This window comes from Perognathus longimembris, chromosome 7, assembly GCF_023159225.1.
Source record: "Perognathus longimembris pacificus isolate PPM17 chromosome 7, ASM2315922v1, whole genome shotgun sequence".
NCBI lineage: Eukaryota > Metazoa > Chordata > Mammalia > Rodentia > Heteromyidae > Perognathus > Perognathus longimembris.
In genome coordinates, this window is record NC_063167.1 from 19,407,767 (window position 1) to 19,433,931 (window position 26,165).

General features: G+C 52.7%; 1 protein-coding gene and 1 long non-coding RNA gene across 3 annotated transcripts; one reads left to right on the plus strand and one right to left on the minus strand.

Moving 5' to 3' along the window:
* Positions 1–3,650: 3,650 nt before the first annotated feature.
* On the minus strand, positions 3,651–16,218 carry LOC125354839. Its single transcript, XR_007211553.1, has 2 exons — positions 15,924–16,218; positions 3,651–4,107 (listed from the first exon to the last, which is right to left on the minus strand). It is a non-coding gene; the product is annotated as an uncharacterized LOC125354839 (long non-coding RNA).
* Positions 14,454–26,026, plus strand: Tinagl1 (tubulointerstitial nephritis antigen like 1). 2 transcript variants are annotated; one of them, XM_048350734.1, is made up of 12 exons: positions 14,454–14,570; positions 15,040–15,363; positions 16,244–16,307; positions 20,939–21,031; positions 21,244–21,358; positions 22,389–22,512; positions 22,599–22,749; positions 22,880–23,069; positions 23,172–23,217; positions 23,666–23,789; positions 25,404–25,449; positions 25,592–26,026. In XM_048350734.1, the coding sequence occupies exons 2-12, from the start codon at positions 15,054–15,056 to the stop codon at positions 25,730–25,732; spliced, it is 1,404 nt and encodes a 467-aa protein (XP_048206691.1). In that variant the 5' UTR covers positions 14,454–14,570; positions 15,040–15,053; the 3' UTR covers positions 25,733–26,026. The 2 variants fall into 2 exon arrangements, with proteins under 2 accessions (XP_048206691.1, XP_048206692.1); XM_048350735.1 differs by having other exon boundaries at positions 14,493–14,571; positions 15,035–15,363.
* Positions 26,027–26,165: the final 139 nt, after the last annotated feature.

Consider the following 26,165-nt stretch of genomic DNA (forward strand, 5'->3'; position numbering starts at 1 on the left):
CCAGAGCACTAGCCTTGAGAAAAAGAAGCACAAGGACAGCTTCCAGGCCCGAGTTCCAGCCTCAGGACTGGCACAAAACAACATCAAGAACAAAGAGATCACTATGCTCCTGTGGAAATTAAAGCTTAACAACCAACAAAGAGGTGGAATTGGTTGGAAGGAAGCACAGACATAATTTCTATAGCAATCGCAGGAACTCCTGCCACGGAGTAAATGATCAGGAACCTCATCATCGGCACAGGAGAAGGCTGAGTACAGGAGCTCAGGAGAGAATGGGTCAGAGTGGGAGCATTCTTGCTTTATTGCGGATGCCATGTTAAATGTAGATTTGTGGTTTGTTTGCTGCTGAAGTATTCTTTGTGTATATGTGTGTGCATGTGTGCTTGAACTCATGGCCTGGGCACTGTCCCTTTAGTTTTTGTTTGTGTGTGTGTGGTTTTTTTTTTTTTTAATTCAAGGTGAGTTCTCTGTCATTTGAGCACACAGCTCCACTCTCCAATTTTCACTTATTAATCGGAGATAAGTGTCTCATGGACTTCCTTGCCTTGGCTGGATTCAAACTTTGATCCTTAGATCTCAGTCTCCAGACTTCCCAGGATTACAAGTGTGAACCACTGGAACTTGATATTCTTTTATTTACCTTTTGTGGTAGTGTCTCATAAGTATCCCAGTCAGACCTCCAACTTGAGATCCTCTTACCCACACTTCCTGATTGTCAGCAGCCAGGTTCATTGTGGTTAGAGGTGGAAGTGAAGTTGATGTTGCCTAACAACTAATGCTGTCGAATACCTTGTCACGTGCTATATTGGCCCTGTGTAAACCTTCTTTCATGAAATGTCTGTCCAACTTCTGTTTCCATCTGACACCATGCAACACCAGAGCAGAATCAATGGCTTAAAGCAAGAGCACTTGTTGGCTCCCTGTCCAGGGAGATCTGAGCTGGGCGTGTCTGGATCTGGCTTTTGCAGCCAGGGATATTATCCTCATCTTTATGTTTCCTGCAGGCTGAAAATCACTTACCACTGGACCTAACACAGCTGTCCTGGCTGGGAGGGCCCAAGCAGCTGGCCAAGGCAAACAGATCACTTTCCTTGGGGGCTGGGCTTGCCAAAGCCAGGAAGGCTGAGGTAAATCAGATGAACACAGACCAAGGCACTGGTATCCAGAGGAACAGTTCAGTAGGAATGTCAAATTAAATAACAATGGGGGGAGGGGGAGGTTCTCTAAAGATCAATGAAGTTTAATTGGGATGTAAACAGCACTGCAAATGGAATATACTTGCCCCAGTTAAGGGTTGGACAACAATGGGGCACAGAGGCAAGGGAAGGGTTTGAAAGGTAAAACAAGCAGGATTACTTAAAAGATATTTTAAAACCATAACCCTTGCTTACAAGGACACATAACTAATGTGGCTCTGCCAAATGGTGATAACACTTTCCTTCCTGAGCTGGCTTTGAACTTCAGGTCCTCAGATCTCAGCCTCCTGAGTAGCTAAGATCACAGGTGTGAGCCACCAGTGCCCAGACTATTTTTAATAAAACTTTTACTCTCTCTCTCTCTCTTAGCAGTTATGGGATTTGAACTCAGAGCTTGCCTGCTTGCTATGTAGGTGCTCTGCTGCTGAGCCACACCTCCACCCTTACATTTCATTTTGAGGTAGGGTCTCTGGAACTATTTTGCCCAACTTGTTTTTTTCTGGCCCCAGGAATTTTTATCAGCACATCTGCTAAGGATTTTTGGTGGGCTCAGGCATTTCTTTGAAAGCCAGGGGCAGCCTCTGAATAGATTTAGTTTTACCAGTGGCCCTGGTAACCATGGAGAGAGTACATCCACCAGTTCCCTTGGCAACCAGGGACCCCGAGCTATCTGCCTGCCTCAGTTTCTTTCAAGGAATTCATTGACTTTATCTAAATTAAATCTACTGGTGTAAAGGAGATTATAGCATCCCCCTATTCTTTTCCTGGCTTCTTTTTGCTCAAGCCTAGCACTCTACCACTTGAACCACAGGACGACTTTCAGCTTTAGGCAAGCACTTTACCACTAGGCCACACTCCCAGCTCCCTTATTCTGTTTTTATTATTTTTTTAAAGGGTAGACTCAGGAATGATGCTCTTTTTGGCATCCTAATGTTGGTAGTATTTAGGTTTGGGTTGCTGTCGTGATGTTGGCTATCTTTTTATTCTTGCTAGGGGTTTGTCCCTTTTGGCAATTTCTTCAAAGAACCAACTTAAGCATTTTATAATTCTCTGTTGTGTGTTTTCTATTTTTACTTGTTCCCATTTTTCACTCACACTGGGTTTAGTTTGCTCTTCTTTTTTTAGCCTTTTTCTCCTCTCTTTTTTTTTTTTTAGCTCTTCCTCTTTTTGTTGTTGCATTTTCATCTTTCTTCTTTTCCACTATCCCTGAAATTTAAACATTTACAGCCACAAATTTTCACACATTTTGCTTTATCTATCTATCTATCTTGTTGGTGGTGAGGCTTGAACTTCTGGGCCTGGTCACTGTCCCTGACCTTCTTTTGTTCAAGGCTAGTGCTATACCACTTTGAGCTACAGTGCTACTTCCAGTTTTCTGGTGGTTAATTAGAGATAAGAGTCTCACGGACTTTCCTGCCCAGGCTGGCTTTGAATCAAGATCCTCAGATCTCAGCCTCCTGAGTAGGATTACAGGCCTGAGCCACTAGCGCCCAGTTATTTTGCCCTAATTATAATTCAGTATTAAAATTTTTTTATTCTGACTTCTTTGACTTATAGATTACTTGGCAATATATTGTTTAATTTCCAAACCTTGAGAGATCTGTATCTCTATTGTTTTCCAATTCAATGAAATTGTGATCCATAATATAGTCTGTATGTCTTAAATTCTTTGAAATTTGTTGAGAATTATTTTATAGCCCCAGAATAGGGTCAATTTTGGTTAAACCATACTTACCAACTTGAAAGTCCATTATATATATATATATACATATATACATATATATATATATATATTCTTTCTTTGTGTGGTGGTACGGGGACTTATACTCAGGTCCTTGAGTGATTTTTTTGTTCATAGTTAGTATGCTACCAATTGAGCCATACCTCCAGTTCTGGCTTTCTGTTAGTCAATTGGAGGTAAGAATATTATGGATTTGTCTACCTGGGCTGGCTTCAAACTACAATCCTTAGAGATCTCAGCCTCCTGAGGAGTTATGATTACAGGCATACTCATCAATATGCACCTTAAATAGTTTTTCAAAACACCATCTTCTCACGCATGTTCTAGATTGTTTCTTCTTATTTGTTGTGCTCTGTTCAGTTATACTCCATCTGCTTTAACTTGTTTTGTTTTGTTTTTTGCCATTCCAGGGCCTTGGACTCAGGGCCTGAGCACTGTCCCTGGCTTCTTTTTGCTCAAGGCTAGCACTCTGCCACTTGAGCCACAGTGCCACTTCTGGCTTTTTCTATATATGTGGTGCTGGGGAATTGAACCCAGGGCTTCATGTATATGAGGCAAGCACTCTTGCCACTAGGCCATATTCGCAGCCCTTAACTTGTTTTTTATTTTTGCATTTTAATTGTTGTTGTTTTTATTCTGAGAAATTTAAATGTGCCTCCTTCCAACTCAACTGTTAACTCTTTTAATTTCCCTGATTCACGCAAGTATGTTTCCAAGCTTGTCTTTTGTTTACTTAAGCATAGATGTTTCATGCTGTATGTGAAATAATCACAGCATTTGATCCTTTACAAGTTTGTGTTTGTCACCAGGTCCTTGACCAGGATTTCATTCCAGGGCACTTGGAAGCATATTGTGACTAATGTAGATCCTAGGCAATCTTCCTCCAAAGATTTCCATTTGCTTCTTCAGGACCCAGACATGCAAATGATCGGGGTTGCGTCAGTCCAGGTTCAAGGTGTGCGATTACACAGACCGCCTAGGAATTTAAAACCCTGGTGCTGGCTGAAGTCCATTCTAGAGCTAATTCTTCAGTGTGGCTTTTGGGGAATCCAGCATCGGAGGTCGGTCACAGACAATTCTTAGCTTGGCCACCAGGGGACAGTGGTGTGCCGGGAGTGCCCGGGCTCCACCTGATGCAACCCAGGGCTGCTTGGTGGTCTTTGCTTCCAACTGTCAGAATAAAGAGAGATGATTTAGCTTAGCTTCTGAAACCTCATTTCCCTCTGCTTGATTTCATTCATCAAACTCTGCTTGCTGCCTCTTCTGGCACTGAATACAGAACTCAGCCATGCCCTGCTCCTGCCCATGATTATGGACCTGTGGTCCATTAAATCCCCTCCAGGATTTCCTCTCCCGGGGCTTCCCACTGCCTGCCGGCCTTGCAGCCAGTGCAGATGTCTCTCTCTCTCCTCTATCTCTGCATCCTTAAGACTCAACTCAGACACCAGTTCCTCCCTCCTTGTGCACTCTCCTCTCTCTCTCTCTCTCTCTCTCTCTCTCTCTCTCTCTCTCTCTCTCTCTCTCTCTCTCTCTCTCTCTCTCTCTCTCTCTCTCTCTCCTCTCTCTACTCCGCTCCAGACTGGCCACGGGCTTGCTTTCCCCTCTAAATTGGAGGCTCCTCAGAGAAGCAGTGCCCCCTTAAGCCAGATGTTGGTGGGCAGGAAGGGAAGTTGGAGCAAGCTGGGATTTCTGGGAGGGCTGAAGGGAACGAGAGGCCGTCCTGAAGACCCCTTTTGCTAACCCAAAGTGGGTGCCTTGCGGGGAGGAGGGTCTAGCTCTGCGTTCAGTGCTTAGAAAATGTTAAGAGAAACCCTAGGGTCCACGGGACTGAAAAACAGAACCAAATTGGGAAGTGTAGAGAATATTGTAATTCCCGAATCTCAAGTTCAAGTCCAAGCTCAACTGTATAGCAAGATGCTTTCAACGAAAGAAAGGAAGAGAGCAAGAAAAAGAAAAGAAAAGAAACCATAAAAGCAGCAGAATAAAACATAGAAGGGTTTCTGACTCATTTTGGATTTCGATGTTTGGAGACAGAACTAAAAGGCTTAAAGAGAACTAGAAATGACTCTTAGGCTTTTGAAGGAATGTTTAGCCTATTTACAAGAGGATAAACACAATTTAGAATACATTGACATTCCATTTCTCTCCTATCGGATTGGCAGAAATCCAGAGGCTTGATAACATTCCTGGGGCAGCACATGGAGACGCAGGCACGCGCATCACGACAAGTGAGAGGCGCCTTCGAGCAAGCAGCCTTATGGGGGACAAGATGGCACTGTCCAGCAAAGCAGCAAAGATGCCTGAGGTAGGCAGAACTCCAGATCCCCCCCAAGTGATCTCCTGGCTGTGTGTGTGTGTACATATAAATACAAGGAGACTGTGACCTCAGTGATTAGATCACATGATGTGGTAAAAAGGAATCTTGTAGATATAGGTAAGGTCCCAGGACAATTCACCTTAGATTAAGAGATTATCCTGGGCATGCTGAGCCTTATCAGGTGAGCCCTTTGAAAGCAGAGTTCTCCCCCAGTTCCAAAAGCTTATTCATCAGGAACCTGAGAAAGGCCTATAGTGCGATTTCTGGCTCCAAGTTGAAGGGAGCCCCTTGACAAAGCCTGTGAGCACCCCATTGGAGCTGAGGGGCCTCCAGCTATAGCTAGAAAGGCAACAGGAACCTCAGATCTATACAGAACCAAATCCTTTTTTCCCCAGAGCCTTCCAATGAGGACCAAGCCTGGCCCATACCTTGATTTTGCCTAGATCAACACACACCAAGCCCGACATTCTACCTGTAGACTTCGAACTAATCACTGCAGAGTATGGCTAGCCATTATGCAGCTATAGAAAATGAATACAACATCTTCAGTCCACTTTCCTGTTCACTGTGAAGCAGCTCTGTTAGTGATACCAAAATAACAACCATGACTCTGGGGCTGAGGGTAAAGCTCAGAAGTAGAGCCCATGCTTACTCTGAGCCAGGCACTTAGATTCAATCCCTAGAACCAAATAACAACCAGAATCAGCTCTGAGCCCGCCAGTAAGGGAGCAGGGCAAGTGGATTCATTCCATTCCTGTGCTAGGACATTTTCACTGGTATAAAAAGCTAGAGGCACTGGAATTACAGATGTAGATCTTGAGGCTATGTGACTATAACAAAAGGCACCGCCTGGAGCGTTTTATTAGCTTTAGGTGAACACAAGTGCAAAGACTATATAAGCATTTTTGCACTTGTATAAAGACTCTCAGGAGATGGCAACGCAAAGTTGGGCTGGAGCTATGGTTCAAGTGGTAGAACACTTGGCTAACAAGTGCAAGGCCGACAATTCCAACCAAAGGGAAAACCAAAGCAAGTGCTCTCTAGGAGGGTTGGGCAAGACTGCAGGGCAAGTAAAAGCGTCCCAGTGAGACTTTTTACTGTATACTTTTTTTTGGGGGGGGGTGTGTTCAGTTGTGAGACTTGAAGTCAGGGCCTGGGCGTTGTCCCTGAGCTCTTTTACTCAAGGCTAGTACTCTACCACTTTGAGCCACAGCTCCACTTCCAGTTTTTGAGTGGTTCATTGTAGACAAGAGCCTCACAGGGACTTTTCTGCCGGCGGTGGCTTCACACTGTGATACTCAGACCTCAGCCTCCTGAGTTGCTAGGATTGCAGGCAGGAGCTGCTGGTACCCCCACATAACTGTGTTTCTTAAGCCTGGGTCTCGTGAGCCCCTTGGGAGTCCCTGTCTCTTGTTGAATTCACATAAAGTTGGTTTCCAGCATGTTAGATACAAGCTGCCATAGGAATCCCAGTGTTTCTTTTAGCAGCAATCCCACGCCTGCCGGCTTACCGAGTCAGCCTCTGTAGCCCTCGGCCCTGGGCGCTGGCTGCCCAGTCCTGTGGAGAGCCGGGGTCTGCTTGCAGCTCTGCCAACAGAGACAGCCCCACGCATGGATTCCAGACTGTGCTAATCCTGTTTTGACTGGTCTGATCTGGTCTTGGTATACGTTGGCTCGGGAGAGTTGCATGGTTCCTGCTGGAGTCTACTGGATTTTCCCAGTTCACATCACTTCCAGTTCCAGTGAGTTTCATCACAAGAGATTCTTCTTTTGTATTCATGCCCTGTCCCTAGTATAGACCTCGCTCCGGCTTTATGTCTGTGATGTTATATCATCCTTACAACTACATTGTAGCTGGGGAGGGCGGGCTTGGGGAAACTGAGGCACATTTTAAGGAAGTTGCCCCAGATTGCACAATTTGCTGGATGGTGAAGCCAGGGATAGAACCTGCTCCATCTGGGTCTGAGGTCTGTGCTCCCAAATTCAACTCACCCTCCACCATGGCAGGCAACCCCTTGAACCAATCCAAGAAGGTTCTCCCTCCCTCCCTCCCTCCCTCCCTCCCTCCCTCCCTTCCCTCCCTTCCTCCCTCCCTCCCTCCCTCCCTCCCCCCCTCACCTTTGTCCTTTCCTTTCCTTTTTCCTTTCTTTTCTTTCCAAGACAGTCATGCTTGTAGCCCAGGCTGGCTTTGAAGTCAAGGCTCTCCTACCTCAGACTCCCAATTGCTGGGATTATAGGCAAGTGCCACTTGACCCAGCTTTAAGATAATTGGAGAGTGTCTGCTTCATGCTGGCTTGATCTGGGTGAGCTTTCCTAAGCTTTGGCAATCTAATCAATACACGAGATCGCAGACTTCACCTCAGATTGGAAACCACCACGTTGGGATTCCTAGCTGGTGAAACAAGTTACTGCCAGCTTGGCATAAGACAATAGAGGTGCATTTTCTCCCAGGTAACTGGAGGCTGGAAGTGGCCGGAAGTGTGCACAGGGCTGGGGAGGTAGCCCCTGTAATCACTCTGGGGGAAGCCACTCCTTGCCTCTTTGTGGCTTCCCGTGGCTCTGGGTGCTCCTTATGGCTGGCCTGTGTCCCTGAGGCCACTTTGCTCTCTTGTCTTCTGTCTGCATACTCTCACATGGCTCTTGGGTGGGGCCCTGGACACCCAGACAATCCAGCAGTCTTCACAGCTCCAGACCCTTAGCTCCTAACAGCCACGAGCACTTTTCTCCAAATAAGGTCAACCCATCACAACCCATAAGGCCACATCATGGGGTTGCCCCCTTAGCACCCAGCTTGTGTGTGTGTGTGTGTGTTTGCGTGTGTGCCTGTGCGAGCCAATACTGGAGCTTGAACTCAGGGCCTCATACTCATTCCTGCTTACCTTCCTCACATTCTACCATTTGAGCCACAGCTCCGCTTCTAAGAGCCTCACAGACTTTGCTGTTCCAGCTGGTTCCAATTCGATCCTCAGATCTCAGCCTCCGGCGTAGGTAGGATGGCAGGCAAGAGTCCCCAGTGCCCAGCAGTGACCCAGCTCTTAAAAGTGGGTTCTGCCGTGAGACCTGGTGTCACCCAAGCCATGGGGGACTTGTTTCTGCTTACAAATCAAAAGGAAAAGTGTAAGATGCGCTCACAGCCCTGTACTTGTCAAGATTTAGCCCGTAGTTCTCAATATTCCGGGCTGGGATGATCCATAGTTCCCAGAAATGTCAAGTGAAATGCCAACGTGGTCAGGGCCACAGGCACCAGGCACAACACCAGCTCTGAGGACGCACACGGGGGTGACCCCCAGCTGTGACTTCCAGGCAGTGTCCTTTATCAAAAGTGATGGAGACGATTAAGAGATGCGAGCCACTGTCTCCAAACATTCCAGGATTCCTGAGGGTTTGAGAGAATTAGCTGTCACCATAAAAGTGGAGCAGCCAACCAGGCTCTGGCGGCTCACGCCTGTCATCCTAGCTACTCAGGAAGCTGAGCTCTGAGGATGGCAGTTTGAAGCCAGCCCAGGCAGGAAAGTTCATGAGACTAATTAACCAGCAAAAAGCCTAAAGTGGAGCTGTGGCTCAAGTGGTAGAGTGCTAGTCTTGATTGGAAAAGCTGACAGCACCCAGACCCTGAGTTCAAGCCCCAGTACCAACACAAATAAACTAAAACACACACACACACACACACACACACACACACACACACTTTACCTGTTGACTGAGCTCATTACAAATTTATAGTCAGCAGCCTCAGATGATCACTGACCCTGCTACAGTCCGGTGTGTTTCTCTGGTGGGTTTGAGAGTTCCAGGTATGTCTCCCCTAACCGTTAGTCCTCGACCCTTCCTCCTTTCTCTAGCCTCCCTTGGGCTATGACTTGCTCATAGTCCACTGAAGAAATAGAGAAGTAGAGTCCCAGGGAAGTCTCTATCTCTGATTGGCTAGTTCTCCACACACACCTCCTCTTCCTGTTGTGTGTCAGGGGATTGGCCCTGTGTCTGTCCGTTAGAAGCCAGCCCCATCCTGGGCACAGGGGATCCCCTCACTGGCTGCCCTACGCAGAACTTGGCTCCTCAAACCTCTCTCCACATCACCAGCTCCCTCCTTGTGCTGGCCATCAACACAGAGGAAGTTTTGTGTCTTCTATATTTGGACAAGACCCTCCTATGATTCCCTATTCCCTTCTAGCTAATGCTCTGTTTTCCTGCTTCCTCTTGTGCTAAAAATTCCTTTAAAAAAGAAGAGGAAAGAAAAGAATTCCTTGTGCTTGGCAGCTCCGGTTCTCTGACTCCTGTCTGCTGTCCATCTGTCCTGATCTGTCCCCACCAAGTCTGCCTCCAGCAAACCTGTTCCAGCTTCCTCCCACGCAAGGCTATGGCACCTGTCCCTCTTGCTTAGCACTGGACACACACCTCCTGCCCATATCTCCCTCCTTCTCAGTGACAGGGACTGAGCAGGCCCCACAAGCACCCGCCTGGTCCTTCCTCTACACCTCTCTCTCTCTCTCTCTCTCTCTCTCTCTCTCTTCTCTCTCTCTCTCGATCCCCCTCTCCAACTCGGCCTGGGCACTGTCCCTGAGCTTTTCCAGTTGAGCCACAGCTCCACTTCTGGCTTTTTGATGGTTAATTGACGATAAGATTCTCACAGACTTTCCTGCCTGGGCTGGCTTCGAGCCATGATCCTCAGGTCTCAGCCTCCTGAGAAGCTAGGATTACAAGGGAACCATCATGACACACTTGCCTCTTTCGGTTCTGGAAGCACATACTTCCTCCATTCCTCCCTGGCCACTCCTGCTTGGTTTACTGCACTGCTGAATGTGTTGTAGGGATGGGGTCTTGCTGTCTTTCCCTGATTGGCCCTGAACTGGGCTCAAATGATCCACTTCTGCCTCTGGATTATCTGGGGCCACAAGTGGCTATGCACTGTGGTGTCTGGTCCCCCCCCCCATAGACTTCTATAGAGGGGCTGGGAATCTGGCTTAGTGGTATAGAGTGCTTGCCTAGCAAGCACTGGGTTCAATTCCTCAGTACCACATAATCAGAGAGAACCAGAAGTGGCGCTGTGGCTCAAGTGGTAGAGTGCTGGCCCTGAGCAAGGGAAGCTCAGGGACAGTGCTCAGGCTCTGACTTCAAACCCCAGGACTGGCAATAAATAAATAAAGACCACTGTGGAGCCTACCCAGGACAGTGCAGCCTCCTGCCTTCCAGAGCAGGGCCACTTGCTGGGTTGGTCGTCAGCCATCCCAAGCCCATTCCACTGAAGAGACAGACAAGGAGAGAATGTCTTCCTTGCTCAGTGAGAGGAGTGGCAGAGGCTTTGTGGCCACTTGAAGCCATGAGGCTAGAAGGACAGGTCCACTTCAGGCTAGAAAGGCAAGCCTGCTTTCCCCCCTCCTTTTCTTTCTCCTCCTCTTCCTCCTCTTCCTCCCTCACCTGGTACTGGAGGTTTGAACTCAGGGCCTTATGCTTGACTTCCTTGCTTTGCTATTCCTCTATCATTTGAGACACACCACCAGTCTAGCCTTTTGCTGATTGTTTTGGAAATAGAATCTCAGACTTTTCTGAGGCTACCATTCAACAAAGATCCTCCAGATCTCAGACTCCTGAGATTACAGACCTGAGCCTCCAGCACCAGCTCTGCTTCGGATCGCGATGCCCCTAGGCCATCCGCTCCTCCACACCGCTAGCCTAAGTTACCACACCAGCCTCCCGTTTGGCCTCGGTGACTCTTCCTTTGCCCTCCAGTACTGTCTGTTCTCTGTAGGACAGCTGGAACAGACTTCTGCACAACAGATTATTTCACTCTGTATTTAAATCTCTTCAGTGGCAGAAGACAATTCCAGCTCCCTCCTACAGACTCAGCATCACCCAGCATCACCCAGTATCACCCAGCATCACCCAGCATCACCCAGCATCACTCAGCATCACCCAGCATCACCTAGCATCACCCAGTATCACTCAGTATCACCCAGCATCACCCAGTATCACTCAGTATCATCCAGCATCACCCAGTATCATTCAGTACCACCCAGTATCACTCAGTATCACCCAGTATCACCCAGCATCACCCAGTATCACTATCACCCAGCATCACCCAGTATCACTCAGTATCATCCAGCATCACCCAGTATCACCCAGCATCACCCAGTATCACTCAGTATCACCCAGCATCACCCAGTATCACTCAGTATCATCCAGCATCACCCAGTATCATTCAGTACCACCGAGTATCACTCAGTATCACCCAATATTACTCAGCATCACCCAGTATCACTCAGTATCATTCTGTATTGTCTAGTATCATACAGTATCATTCAGTATCACTCAGTATCACCCAGTATCACTCAGCATCACCCAGTATCACCCAGTATCACCCAGCATCACCCAGTATCACCCAGTATTACTCAGTATCATTCTGTATTGTCTAGTATCATCCAGTATCACTCAGTATCACTCAGTATCACCCAGTATCACTCAGTATCACCCAGTATCACTCAGCATCACTCAGTATCACCCATTATCACCCAGTATCACTCAGTATCACCCAATATCACCCAGTATCACCCAGTATCACTATCACTGCTCTGAGCTTTGGGCTCATCCAACTGACCACAGGGAGACACAAGATTCCCCAAGATTGACTAGAGCATTGTTTGAGCCATGCATATCTGGACCCCTCAGATCAGAAGGCTGGATCAGAGCATGGCTGCACCTCTCAACCATCCAGGGCGTCCAAAGCAGCTGGAAGGGATTCAGGCCTGGAGGAATCCCAGATCTCTAGGGGAGGAAAGAAAGCCAGGGCGTGGCTGTCACTGCCCCTTGCCACCTCCACCTCCCTGACAGGCCTGGGGGAGCCTGTGGGACAGGTGCACATGGAGGCCCGGAAGTGACAGGGCTGCCCAGGGCTCCACCTGAGGGAGGCCCCGGAGGAGACCATGGCTTCCTGGGAAAGCGGGAGGGCGCCGGCTGCTAGCTTGCCAGGCCCTGTCTGCTGCTTTCTCCCAGGCCTTGGACGAGGCCCCATGCTGGGCAAGCACAGCACAGAGAATGAGTCACCAGGGTGAGCCGGGTGGAGGAAGGCATGGAAATGGAAAGTGGGGTGTCCGGCACCCACTACACCCTACCCTTTTCCTCTCCTTCTTGGCCAAGGAGCCCAGTGAGTCACGAGATTCCACAGAGATGGGCTCAGCTCCAAGCTCTGCAATGAGGGGGGCGGCCCCTGCCTCCTGTGCACAGCCAGCCAGACAGACAGACAACCCAAACCCCTAGACAGCACAAGCAGACACCAGCACAGACACACCGACAGGTGGGGAGAGACAAGGACAACCTTCTAGACACACTCCCAGACACACCACAACACCCACCCAGTCCTGCGAATAATCCACTAACTTCCAGACAGACCCTCGACCAACATAGACACCCACACAGCTCTGTGGACACACACACACACACACACACACACACACACACACACACACACACTATGTCACGGGGCAGATAGACAGGTAAGTGCATAGACAAGCAGAGTGACAGACAAGGCCTGGCAGACAGCCAAGGCATACACACACACACACAGACCTACACACAGGCAACCAATAGGCAGGCAAACAGATCGACAGGCAGACACAGACCAAGGGACACAGTCTGACAAGCACAAACACATGATAAATGCAGATATGTACGTGTAAGCACCCACAGAATACACAGCTTCATGCGGGAACTCACAAGGGGTGATTGGGGATAAACACAGGCTAGATGGCTCTGGGCTGGGCTGGTCTGGGTCCCAGTCCCATGAGACTAATTCATAATGGCAGGGCGTTCATTCTGCTGGAGGCAGCCTCTTCGCTGGAGGACGTGACACTGACTGATTCCAAGGGACCCACCTTGAATTGCAGATGAATTGGAGGTAAGATTGGAAAAGGGACTTTCCAACCAGGAAGGTGTTAAGGCCTGTCTTGGGTGACTGTGGCCCCTGGAGGGTGCATTGGTAGTAGGAAGGGAGCCTGCCTTCTGTGAGCTCAGACTCATCTGATCTTCCCGCCTCAGTTTCTCCTTTAGACTCTGCATACAGGGAGTAGACAGGTAGCTCTGGGGGGTGTGAGTGCCTATGCTGGGCCTCAGGATGTCACCGCCCCATCCCTTACCAGAGATGGGACGCCCATCTCGCTCACTTGGCCCACAACTCACCCCCAATACCCCATGGCAGGGGGTAGCCTTGATACAACAAACGCTGGTTGTCCTGGCCTCTCAGCCAGCCAGGGGTTGGTGCTCTGGCTGGGGGAGGATACAGGGAGGCTGGGGTGGCCTGGGGTGGCACTGTGGCAGGTGAGGAGCGGGCCTGGAGGCCCAGGGGCTTGCAGGTGTGGTCTCTTCCTCCCCTGGCTAGGAGAGCCCTCTGGCTCAGGCCCAAGCTTATAGGAAAAGAGGAGATTGCGCCACAAGGTGAGGGAGGGCGGTGCCCTGAGGGACAGAAGCCCCATTGTTCAGAGCCCAGGGCCGCCAGGGTGAAAGGAAGGTTAGTTAGGCCTGAGGCGGGATGGGGAGCTTTGCAGGGGGTGCCAGCTGGCAGGGCCCTGATAAAGGGGCAGGTGCCAAGGAGGGTGCCCTTGAGCTTGACAGAGGGGGCCGTGCTGAGCACAGCGCTCCCAGGGCTGGGGAGCGAGGACCCCACAAGGGGGCCCTAGGGTACAGGCAGCAGCCACACACCTGGCTCTTCCCAGAGCTGTGCTCCCTGGGGCAAAGGTCTGCAGATTCCCAAATCCTGGAATCCTCCCCAGAATTCCGATCGTTCCAGCCTGCTGTCACTGGACAAAAGGGTGTAGATAGCTTTTTGTCCCACGGAGGGGTCAGAGGCGAGCTGACCACTCCCTAGCACGGCCAACACTCAGAGCCTGGTTCCCCGTCTCAGCTTCTCTAGGGGAGTTTTTCAGGCCCAGTGGGAAGTCCTTCCTAGTTTCAGACCACAAATCTTTACGCTTGAGTTGCAGTTCTGCCCGCTAAGGAAAAGCTTCCACTGACCGGAGACTCAAAGAGGACAAACACCTGCCCCTCCTCGGCCTGGGACTGCCCATCCCAGCCAGCCTCCCAGCCAGCTGGCCAGCCCCAGCCCTCTACCCCAGGGATCACCCTTCAGGTGATCAGAGGCCCCTCCTCCTGCAGCCCGGCAGCCCGGCAGCCCGACTCACCAGGGGCGGGGCAGGGGCAGCGGCTGCCGGCGGGCGGGGCGGTACATAAGCCGTCCCACCCCTTCCCTGAACTCGGTGTCCGCACATCGATCGCAGCCAGGAGGCGGAGGCGCAGGGCAGCCGGGGTCCAGCCCACACCCCCTCACCAGGTAGGGACGCCCTGCTCAGAGGGCACAGGGTGTAGACAGAGAGGGAGCAGAGCAGGGGCCAGGCAGAGGACCTGGGACCAATGGCAGAGGGAGGGAGAGGCACTGGAGACAGGATCAGAGGGACAGAGAGGACAGAGAGGACAGGACAGGGCCTGAGGGCTGGTCAGGAGCAGCTGCACAATCGAGGACTGGGGTCAGGGTGTGAGACCCGAAGGATGGGTGCTGGCTGGGGACCCAAGAATACCACAACTCCCACCCCATCCCTTTCCTTGTCCTCTGAGTTCCCAGTGCTGGCCAGGCAGAGGCTCCATGCCCAGCCCACCTTCCTGCCTCTGGAAGCCAGGACACACAGCTGGTGGTCCCTGTGCTGTGTCCCCCAGCTGGACCCCCTGGGCCTCCCAGCCCCAGGTTGCACACAGGGAGATCTCTGGGGCTCACCACCTCTGACCTCTGACCTCTGCCTTCCCAGGCCCAGGAGGCACCATGCGGGGCTGTGCACTGGGACTGCTGTTGCTGCTGCTGCTGGCTGGCCAGGTGGCCCCAGGCGCGCGGCGGCGGCGCTGGCGCAGGGAGCTGGCGCCGGGTCTGCACCTGCGGGGCATCCGGGACGCGGGCGGCCGGTACTGCCAGCAGCAGGACTTGTGCTGCCGGGGCCGCGTGGATGACTGTGCCCTGCCCTACCTGGGGGCCACCTGCTACTGTGACCTATTCTGCAACCGCACCGTGTCCGACTGCTGCCCGGACTTCTGGGACTTCTGCCTGGGGGTGCCGCCCCCTTTCCCTCCCATCCAAGGTGGGCGCCAAGACAACCAGGGGAGCCAGTCACCCTGCCAGCCCCAGGCTCAGCACGGCTGAGGAGGCTTGGCAGACTCCGGGAGAGACCATATCCCTCTAGGAAGTCCCTCCTGTGGTCTAGCTCCACTCCGTAGCAAGCCTGAGAGATGATCCTTAGCTGGGATTCAAAGTTGGCCCAGGGACATGGCAGCCAGCTTCCCACCCTTTCTCCCAGTCATGTCTCTATTCCGGAAGGAAGTGGAAGGTGCTGGCCCCACCTGCTGACTCAACCTTGAACTGATAGGGCATAGAGAGAGGCTGGCCCCAGGTTCATCTTGCCATTCTTCTGCCTTTGCCCAAAATCTTGTAACTCTGAGGCAGCTCATACCCAACAGGGGGTCAGAGCTGTCTCTACCTTCAACCCCCCCCACCCCCATCCCCATTCGGTAACCTCCTCACCCCCAAACCCATAGGAGAATCATCAGCATTCCCCACAGTTCCATGGGGCTTTTCCTGAGGAGAATCCATCCCTGAGTTGCTTATCCCTGAACGCTATGTTATCTCAAAGTGGTGACTTACCTTCTCTGGGCCTCAGTTTTCCCATGCCCCTTCCACGCTCTATCTCCAAGCCCTAAGTCATTTAAATTGCCAAGGATCTCAGGAATGTGGTGGCTGGCATCCAGGTAAAGCAAGAGTCGACCAAGCTAGAGTCATTGAGTAACTTCCCGTGGAGCTGTTGGTGTGGAGCCCCACAGGAAATATCTTAAGCTATAGTTTGGCTTTGCGTTTCCTGTGGGCTGGGATCGGAGTGTGTGTGTGTGTGTGTGTGTGTGTGTGTGTGTGTGTGTGTGTGTGTGTGATATCAAGATGACCATCACTGCTCCTCCTCCTCCCACCAGGGTGCCTGCATGGGGGCCGAATCTACCCCATCCTCGGGACCTACTGGGACAACTGCAATCGCTGGTGAGTGCGTGGGGCCTTGTGGCCTCCATGGTCAACAGACCTGATTTTATATCCTACCCCTGCCACCCTTTCCCTCTTTTCCTGGGGTTGAGTCCTTTTCCTTTTCTGAGTGGGTGGGGAGGGGGCGTGTGTGGATTTTTACACTGATGGTGCTTCCTCATATGGCAGCATTCTAGAAACATTCCTGAGAGTGGTCAGCCATGGCTGCCTGGCCAGGAGCCACCTCCGAGTCGGGAATCCTGACTTGGGCTGGGCTGCTGCCCCTCCCCACTCTCCTGGCTGTCACGGGAGAGTCCCAGAAGGGGACGCCAGGAAGGAAAGCCATGAGTACAGCATCCGCTGCCCTGGGATGGGTGAGGGTCAGCGATGGCCGCCGGCCCGCAGGCAGGCCCGAGGCAGGGCCTCCCCTGGAATGTGACCTTCCTCCCTTCCCACCCACCCCCTATTCCTGGCAGGAGGAAGAAGGGGTCATAGGTGCCCTGTAAGCAGATGGGAAGTGGGGCAGGGTTGGGTAGGAAGCCTGGGGCCTTACTGGAAATAATAGGGTCCCTGCACCCGCTCCACCCCTCATCCCTCTGCCGGGGACTGGGAGGCCCCTGGGGGAGAAGGAAACTTTTTGGAATGCATTGCGCACAAGCTGTTTCCATTGCCTCATGGGGTGAGGAGCACGTGGGTCACAGTGAGAGTGGGAACACGCGTGTGTGTGCGTGCGTCTAGGTGGGAGATCACAAGTGCACGCAGTGCAGTATGTGCGCATGTTCCGGGGGTGAACTAGGGCTTCGGGTTCTCCTGATCCACAGAGGGTGGCTGTTGAAGGGTTAACTTTCTCTCAAGCCCCTCTGGAATGCTGGGACCTGCTGCCACCAGCCCTGTCCAGACCTGCTGGGGCAGCCCTGGGGCACCGGCAGTGGGGATCGTGGGGCAGTGGCGGACCTCAACTCTGCCTGCCCCTCTGGACGGCTCCTGGTGGCTGAGGGGCTTGGGAGGGCGTCGGGAGGTCCAGCCTAGCCGCTCAGTGTACGAGAGAAAAGAGGGACAGGGCACCCCCCCCCCATTCCCACAGCCTCCCCCAGCCCTCCTTGCACACCACCATGCTCTGGCTGGAGAATCAGGCTTAGTGGGGCTCAGCACCCCTGGAGGCTCCTTATAAGGCCACACTGGAGGCGGGCGCCGGGGGCTGGCCTGCCAGGAGGCAGTTTAGCGTCTTGTAATAGCAGAGTTATGAGCTTGTAAAAGCTCTTAGAATGCGCAGAATTCAGCCCTTCCGTTGACATCTAGTTATTAAAGGTCAACTTTTCACAGGCACAGTGCTGGGCCCAGGGACAGCCAGAACTCAGCAAACACAGTCCCTGAGCTGCAGAATCTTCTGCTTGGCTGGTGGAGGGCACAGAAAACCACACACACACACACACACACACACACACACACACACACACACACACACACACATGACAGGCTGCTGTGCTGCTGTAGGAGTTATGGAAGAGAAAGAGGACATAAGAGAGGTCCAAGTTAGAGGAGACTAAGAAACAGGGAATGTGTTTTAGGGGAGGGATACAGATGAGGTACCCAGGAAATGGGCATCTCAAAGCAGCCCTACCACCAGGACCTAGACAAGCCAGAGCTGGGAGGGAGACAGGCCCAAGGAAGTGCCGCCAGCTCCTGAGGTCTCACAGACACAGTGGGGACTCGTGTTTGTGTATTTATTTCTTTGTATTTAATTAATTGATATTTGTGCTGGTACTCGGGCTTGAACTCATGCCGTGTGCTTTCACTTCACTTTTTCACTCAAGGTAGATGCTCTACTACTTCAACCACACACTTCCAACTTTTTGCTGATTAATTGGAGATAAAAGTCTCAGGGACTTTACCCAGATTGGCTTTGAGTTGTGATCCTCAGATCTTAGCCCCCCGCCGCCCCCCCCCCCCCCCGCCCCAGTCACTGGGAGTACAGGTGTGAGCCGCTGGTGCCTGGCATAAGCAATGTTTTGTTCCAAGTGTCTGCAGTCCAAAGGCAGATGCGGGGTCTGACTTACCTGGGGCTCTGGCTTTCCAGCAGATGGAGAATGGATGGTGGAGTAGAGATGGAGGGACTTTGGAAAGATGGAAGACTTAGGAAAGTCTTGTCCTGGTCCAGGTGGGCGGTAACAAGGGACCAGAGTGGGGTGGTGCAGTGGAAGAGTGATAGGCAGATGGGTGAGTGAGGTGTCATCTCTGGCACCGGCTAAGGGGGACCCACGGGGGACACCCCAGGACGCCCAGGCCATGGATCCGAACAGCTGGGTGCCTTGTTCTGAAAACCCTGGGAGTATCAGCTGGAGACGGCTGGTAGTTATTTTGAGTCTTGGATGCCATTACACGTCCAGAGGTGCTGGAGGTCAGCCATGAGTCTATAGCTCAGGAAAAGGGGGGCCTGGGGTTCCTGCGAGTGAGAACATGAATAATAGAGAACAATTCTGAGTGCCCACGTGGGCCAGGCCTGCACTAAGGCCCTCATGCGGGCCAGGCTCTGCACCGAGTCCTTCACAAGCCTGTCGCTGAAGCCCGGGAGAGCAGCGCTAGTACGTCCTTCCCTCGAGCAATGGAAGGAAGCGGCAACTACTGGTCAGATGACTAGCTGTCTGGGATGGGACCTGAACCCACTCCAGTGTCTGTCTTCTTACACACAGCCTCAGTCATGCAGTCACTCAAGTAGTATTTGTTGGGTGCTAGGCTTTGTTTACCTAGGTATTAACAATACTACCCAACACCTGCCCTCAGGACTTTAGCATCTATGAGGAAAAGGATGCGTATCACCCTAGGATGTTGGACAGGGAAGGAAGACAGGAAAGCAGAGACAGAAAGGAGGAGGAGGCTGAATTTGAAGACAGTGACCAGAGAGCCAGGCACTGGTGGCTTGCACCTAGCTACTGAGATCTGAGGATTGAGATTCAAAGCCAGCTGGGGAAAGAAAGTCTGTGAGACTCTTATCTCCAATTAACCAGCAAAAAACCAGAAGCGAGGCTGTGGCTCAAGTGGTGGAGTGCCAGCCTTGAGCCCTAAAGTGTCTAGGCCCTCGGTTCAACCCCCAGTACAGGCACAATAACGAAAAGTTACCAGAGGACGGGTCCCTGAGAAGGTGGCGCTTGAATGGAGACTCGGTTGGGTGTTTTTTTTTTAACTGTATTTTTTGTCTTTCCTTTTTTGGTACTGGGGATCGAGGCCAGGACGTTGCACTTGCTAGGCAAGTGCTTTGTCACTGAGCTACATCCCAGCCCTTGAATGGAGACTTGGAAGAACAGAGTGAGCAGTGGGAATTTGGGAGGAAGAGCAGCTCAGCTCAGAGGCCGCGGGGCGAGAGTGTGGCTGGAGTGCGCAGCCAGCCTCACCTCGGGGTCTAGGAGGAGGAACAGGTCCTACACAGAGCAGGAGGACAAGCTGTGCAAGGCCTGACGTCACCGTCCAGGACTTTGGCTCCAGGACTTTGGCTCTTCTATGAGGTGACGCCAGCGGAGGGTTTGAGATAGAGCAAGGACATGACATGACTTAGGCTTAGCAGGATCACTATGGCAACTGCGTTAACAGTACGCTGGGGGTGGGGGTGGGGGGATGACGCAGGGCAGATGCTGGAACAATGCAGGGATGGAAGCAGTAGTAACCCAGGTGAAAGGGACCCTGGTTGCTGCAGGAGATAGAGGACATGGTTTGAATTCTGGGTATGCTGTGTTTTTGTTTTTCCGGTGGTACTCAAGGCCTTGTGCTTACTGTTAGGCAGGCAGTCTACTACTTTTTACTCAAGGACTTTTTCAAATCAGATCTCCCAGCCTAGACCACAATTCACCTACTTAGGTTTCCTGTGTAACTGGCATTCTAAGAGTGTGTCATCGCACCCAGTTCGTACTGGTACCGGTGGAGGTCTTGCTCATTTTTGCCCTGGCTGGCCTCAAACCTCAGTCTTCCTGATCTCTGTCTCTTGAGCAGCTAGGATTATAGGGATGAGCCACGGCACCCAATTCTACAGGTGTGTTTTTTAAGGTAGTCCCTAACAGAACTTGCCTTATGGTTGGATCAGCGTGTGAAAGAAAGGCAGGAGTGATTCTCAGGTTTGACCTGAGCTCCCATAAACAGTGTTGCCATTTTATATATTAAAAAAAAATAATAAAGTGGCTTATGTCTGTAATCCTAGCTACTCAGGAGGCTGAGATCTGAGACTCATGGTTCAAAGCCATCCCAGGCAGGAAAGTCCGTGAGACTCTTATCTCCCACGAAGTGGAAGTGGCGCTTTGGCTTTAAGTGGTTGAGCTCTAACCTTGAGCTGAAGAGCTCAGGGACAGCTTCCAGGCCCAGAGTTCAAGCCCCACAGCTGACCAAAAAAAAAAAAAAAAAAAAAAAGGAAGACCAGAAATTTGGCTTGGGGTGTGCTGAGTCTAACATCCCTGACTGTGGAGTTCAGGCAGAGATCTGAGTGACAGAGACAAACTTGAGAGTCATGAGCTTGAGTGGATGTTGAATGCCACCGGGCTGGGCAGAGCCACCGAGGAGTTCTGAGTTGATCCTACAGAAACCTAGGCTCCTGTTATCCTCTGAGGCCTCCTCCCATTCGAGGGTCCCCACCCCCCCATTTTCGTTTTCCTTTCTTTCTTTTCTCCCAGCACCTGCCAGGACAATGAGCAGTGGGAATGTGACCAGGAACCATGCCTAGTGGACCCAGACATGATCAATGCCATCAATCAGGGAAATTATGGGTAAGAGGCTGGTGGGGGTGTGTGTGCAGCCCTAACAGGCACAGGGGTGCACGCACACGCCACACCTGTGATGCACGCCGTGCCATGCAGGCATAGATTTATTGGGGATGTAATTTTTCTGTACTTGGCCACTGTGAGTCTCACCTGCACATAGCTCCAAGGCCCCCTGATCTCAGCAGATCAATGACTTCTCCCCATTGCTTCTCCTCCAGGTGGCAGGCTGGGAACCACAGCGCCTTCTGGGGCATGACTCTGGATGAGGGCATCCGCTACCGCCTGGGCACCATCCGCCCATCTTCTTCCGTCATGAACATGAATGAGATTTATGTAAGTCCACCCAGGGCCTGCGCTGACTGATCTCGTCTGAGGCTGTGTATCCCTGGGCAGGTCACTCCCCTCTCGGGGCCTTTGTTGCTGCACTGGCAATGTTAGGCTCAGATTCTAAGTCATGTGGTTCAGGCTGAACCCACCCCCACCCCCCCACACCCCCACCCAGCCTCCTCAGCCTGGGAAAAAATGCCCTTGGCCTCAGTACAGTTGGGTTGGAGCCCAAAGGACTCGGAGGTCACCTTGGTATTTTAGGGAAAAAAGGGACATGCTCTTGCAGCTTGGCCAGAGAACGGCAATTCTTGGAACAAATGCCGACTCAGCAGAACCCCTAGGGAGCAGGGGGCTACCCCCACTCCCACCCATGGGACCCTTTAGGGACAGAAATGGAAACCAGACGCAAATAGTTAAAGAGTGAGGAAGGGGAGCTTTGTGCTGCTGTACAGGGGTGGGGCCCAGGCTGGAGGATCTGCCCATCAATGGCAGGCAGAAAGAGGTAAGGAGGGCCAAGGGCCATTCTTCCGTCTGTAGGGACTTCAGCCCCAGGCTGGGGTGACCAGGTCCAGTCCTGGCTTCCTTGTGTCTCTGCCTATTTTCTGCCTCCTGCTGTTTGTCTTGGCAGCCTGCCTGATCACGAGATCGCTTCTTCCCCTCCCCTGCCTGAGTCCAGGGCCTGGAGGCCAAAGCCTGGGTAGGAAGGAGGGTGTGGCAGATTGGAAGGTGCAGAGGAACGAGGCTGGGGTTGAGAGTGGGAAGCGATGGCCCTGGCCTGGCCACTTTGCTGCTCTTGACTCTAGGTGCCCCATCTATAAACTAGGACCAGTCACCCTAACCCAGTACTGGGGAGCCGCCGAAAGGGGCTTGGTTCTCCCATGTGACTCCAAGGCAGTGGGGATCCCACAGCAGCAGGGTGCTTCCAGATCCAGCCACCTGCTGCAAGCCCTGGACTCTCAGGGGCCCTCTAACGCTGGGCTGGGGAGGGGCAGCAGGGACAGGGCAGCGGGCACATGAGAACACCTTCACCTTGTAGACGGTGCTAGAGCCTGGTGAAGTGCTGCCCACCGCCTTCGAGGCTTCCAAAAAGTGGCCTAACCTGATCCATGAGCCTCTGGACCAGGGCAACTGTGCAGGCTCCTGGGCCTTCTCCACGGCAGGTGTGTCCAGGGCCCCCAGGGGTTGGTATTGGGGAGGAGGAGAGCCAAGGCCTGGCCCCTGACAGCCCTTTTGCTTTCCCCACCAGCTGTGGCATCTGATCGAGTGTCCATCCATTCCATGGGACACATGACACCTGTCCTGTCACCTCAGAACCTGTTGTCTTGTAACACCCACCGCCAGCAGGGCTGCCGAGGTGGGCGTCTCGATGGTGCCTGGTGGTTCTTGCGTCGGCGAGGGTATGAGGCAGGAGGTGTAGGCCCAGGGTGGGGTCGAGGGGGATGGAGGTGGGCAAGGCCTCCTTTGGGACAGCACCTGGGCTGTGTGGTCCCACATCGTCATACTTGCTTCTTCCTGCTGCCTCTCCAGGGTGGTGTCTGACAACTGCTATCCATTCTCGAGCCGCGACCAGGATGAGGCTGAGCCCAGACCCCGCTGCATGATGCACAGCCGGGCGACGGGGCGGGGCAAGCGACAGGCCACAGCCCACTGTCCCAATAGCCAGGTTGATGCCAATGACATCTATCAGGTTACTCCTGTCTACCGCCTGGGCTCTGATGTAAGTACACACACACACACAGCAAGGGACAGAGGCAGGAGTTGGAAGAGGAGGTTTGGTCAAAGGCTAAATGAAGCCTTACTGTGTCCTTCCTCACTCCAGGAGAAGGAGATCATGAAGGAATTGATGGAGAATGGTCCCGTCCAAGGTAAATGTCCTACCGGCTTGTGGGCACAGTGGCCCAGATGTTCTGAACAGCATTGACGGAAAGTCCACTGGGACTGGGAGGGGCACCCATGTCCCCTCCCTGCAAGAACCCCCTGGTGCCCAAACCAGTGGCTCAAATCTGTAATCATAGCTACTCAGGAGGCTGAGATCTGCGGATCACAGTTAGAAGCCAGCCCAGGCAGGAAAGTCCATGAGACTCTCCTCTCTGATTAACCAGCAAAAAGCCAGAAGTAGAGCTGTGGTTTAAGTGGTAGAATTCCAGCCTTAAGTGAAAAAGCTAAGGGACAGTGCCCAGATCCTAAGTTCAAGCCCCAGGACTGGCACACACACACACACCATCTTGAAAAGGACATTTAGTCTTGCATCAGGGTGCAGCCCTAATGTGTCACTCAAGGACTGAGCAGCCCCACCTCGACTTCCGCCCACAGCACTCATGGAAGTCCACGAGGATTTCTTCCTGTACCAGGGAGGCATCTACAGCCACACGCCCGTGAGCCTGGGGAGGCCGGAGCGGTACCGTCGGCATGGGACCCATTCTGTCAAGATCACAGGGTGAGGGGCTTGTGGGCACAGGTGACTGGGTGCAACGGTGCACCCATTGGGGAATGGTGAGGGGCGGGAGCCTCTGGAGCCTGTTTCCAATCCTTACAGTTCATGCAAAGCCAAGGCTGCCAGTCTTGTTTCCAAAGGAGAAAACATTAATTCAGGTAGGGGAAGGGAGTGTAATCCTAGCTAATCAAGAGGCTGAGATCTGAAGGTCACGGTTCAAACCAGCCTAGGCAGGAAAGTCTGTGAGACTCTCATCTCCAGTTAACCACTGGAAGTGGTGCTGTGGCTCAAGGCGGGAGACTGCTAGCCTTGAGTGAAAGAGCTCAGGGAGAGTGCCCAGGCCCTGAGTTCAAGCCCCACAACCAACAAAAAGGAAGAAAGAGGAAGGGCTAGTCCTGAGCCACACGGAGGATGGAGAGCCTCCAAAGGGCTTCTAAGAACAATCCTGTCCTTGCCCATGGAGATAGGATAACCCCAGGAAAACATACAAGAGGGTGCAAGCTGCTCAGCCTCTCCCATCCTGTACCCTGTCCCAAGTCTGGCAAACTCATGGAGGGAGCCCTCAATTGGCCCCTCTGATATAACAGACGTGCAGGTCATGGATTTCAGCAGTCAGTGGAATGTCTAGCCCATGCAATGTCCGTCTTACTTTATTTTTGTGTTGGTAGTAGGACTTGAGCTCAGAGTCTGGGCACAGATCCTTAGCACTTTTGCTCAAGGACTGAGCCACAGCTTCACTTCCATTTATTGTTTGTTTTTTTTTTCTTGGCCAGTCCTGGGCCTTGAACTCAGGGCCTGAGCACTGTCCCTGGCTTCCTTTTGCTCAAGGCTAGCACTCTGCCACTTGAGCCACAGCGCCACTTCTGGCCGTTTTCTGTATATGTGGTGCTGGGGAATTGAACCCAGGGCCTCATGTATACGAGGCAAGCTCTCTTGCCACTAGGCCATATCCCCAGCCCTCACTTCCATTTATTGATGGTTAACTGGAGCAAAGAGTCTCATACGTGCTTTCCTGCCTGAACTGGTTTTGAACCTTGATCCTCAATATTTCAGCCTCCTGAGTAGGATTGTAGGCATGAGTCACAGAGTCCAGCCCTATGCAATGTGTTTTGCTGTGGTAGTTCAAAGTGAACCACTGCAAAGATACTCACATTCTTCTAGGTCTTTCTTTCGTTCCCCTGCTCCCTAAGGGAAGGAGGGCCAGAAGATGTGTCCTAGGATGGAGACCCAGGTGCAAATTCTGGCTTCTGCCCACCCTCCCCCCTTACACCTTGGCGCCTTTCTCCCCATGTTGTCTTTGGGGCACAGACCAACAGTTATGGAGGCAGAGGCTGGACAGACAGGAACAGACTGTGAGCCTCTTATGTCCCATAAACTAGCAAAAACCAAAAGTGGAGCTGTGGCTCAAGGGATAGGGTGCCAGCCTTGAGTGACAAAGCCCAGGGACAGTGCCCAGGCCCCCAAGTTCAAGCCCCAGTACTTGCAAAAACACAAACAGGGTCCCAGGGCCCACACCTGAATTTCCCAAAGCTTCGGGAACCACAGGGAGCGCCCCCCTGGCCTGGTGGCCGGGCGCAGGTGCGATGAGCGCCCTTCCCCTCCCTGTCTGCCCCCCAGGTGGGGAGAGGAGAGGCTGCCTAACGGAACGACGCTGAAGTACTGGGTGAGCCCCCCACGCCACGATCCCCTCCTCTGCCCCCCACCCCGCTCTCCTCCCCGCTCCCTGCTCCCCCTCCCCCCGCCCCGCTCCCCCTCCCCCTCCCCCCGCCCCCCCGCCCTCACCGACCCTCTTCACCCATTCCCAGACGGCTGCCAACTCCTGGGGCCCCTCCTGGGGCGAGGGGGGCCGCTTCCGCATCCTGCGCGGCGCCAACGAGTGCGACGTGGAGAGCTTCGTGCTGGGCGTCTGGGGCCGAGTGGGCATGGAGGACCTGGGTCACCGCTGAGCCGCGGGCACGAGGCCAGGCCGGTCCCCGGGAAGGACGGCAGGACAGCGGCGGGGGGCGCCCTGGGGGCGGCCCGGGGCCTGGGGCGCGGGCACGGCGCCTGGCTCTCATCCTGCGCCCGGCCTGGGAGCCCCAGACCTCCCAGCGGGGAGGCCCCTGGCACCCCCCAGCCTGAGAACACCGACACCGAGGCCAGGACACCCCCAGCCCCCTCCCCCACTGCCCTGTATTCTTATTCTTCAAGATATTTATTTTTCTTTTTCACTGTTTTAAAATAAAAACAAAATACTGATAATAGCTGCAGTATCTTTAGACTTTCCAGGGCTGGCTGGGGTGGCCTGGGGCTAGACCACAGAAGGGACTTCCTGAGCTGGTCGTCAGGGGTAAGGGGGCTACAAACCCTGACCTCTTTTCTGTCCTGTCAGGACCCCAG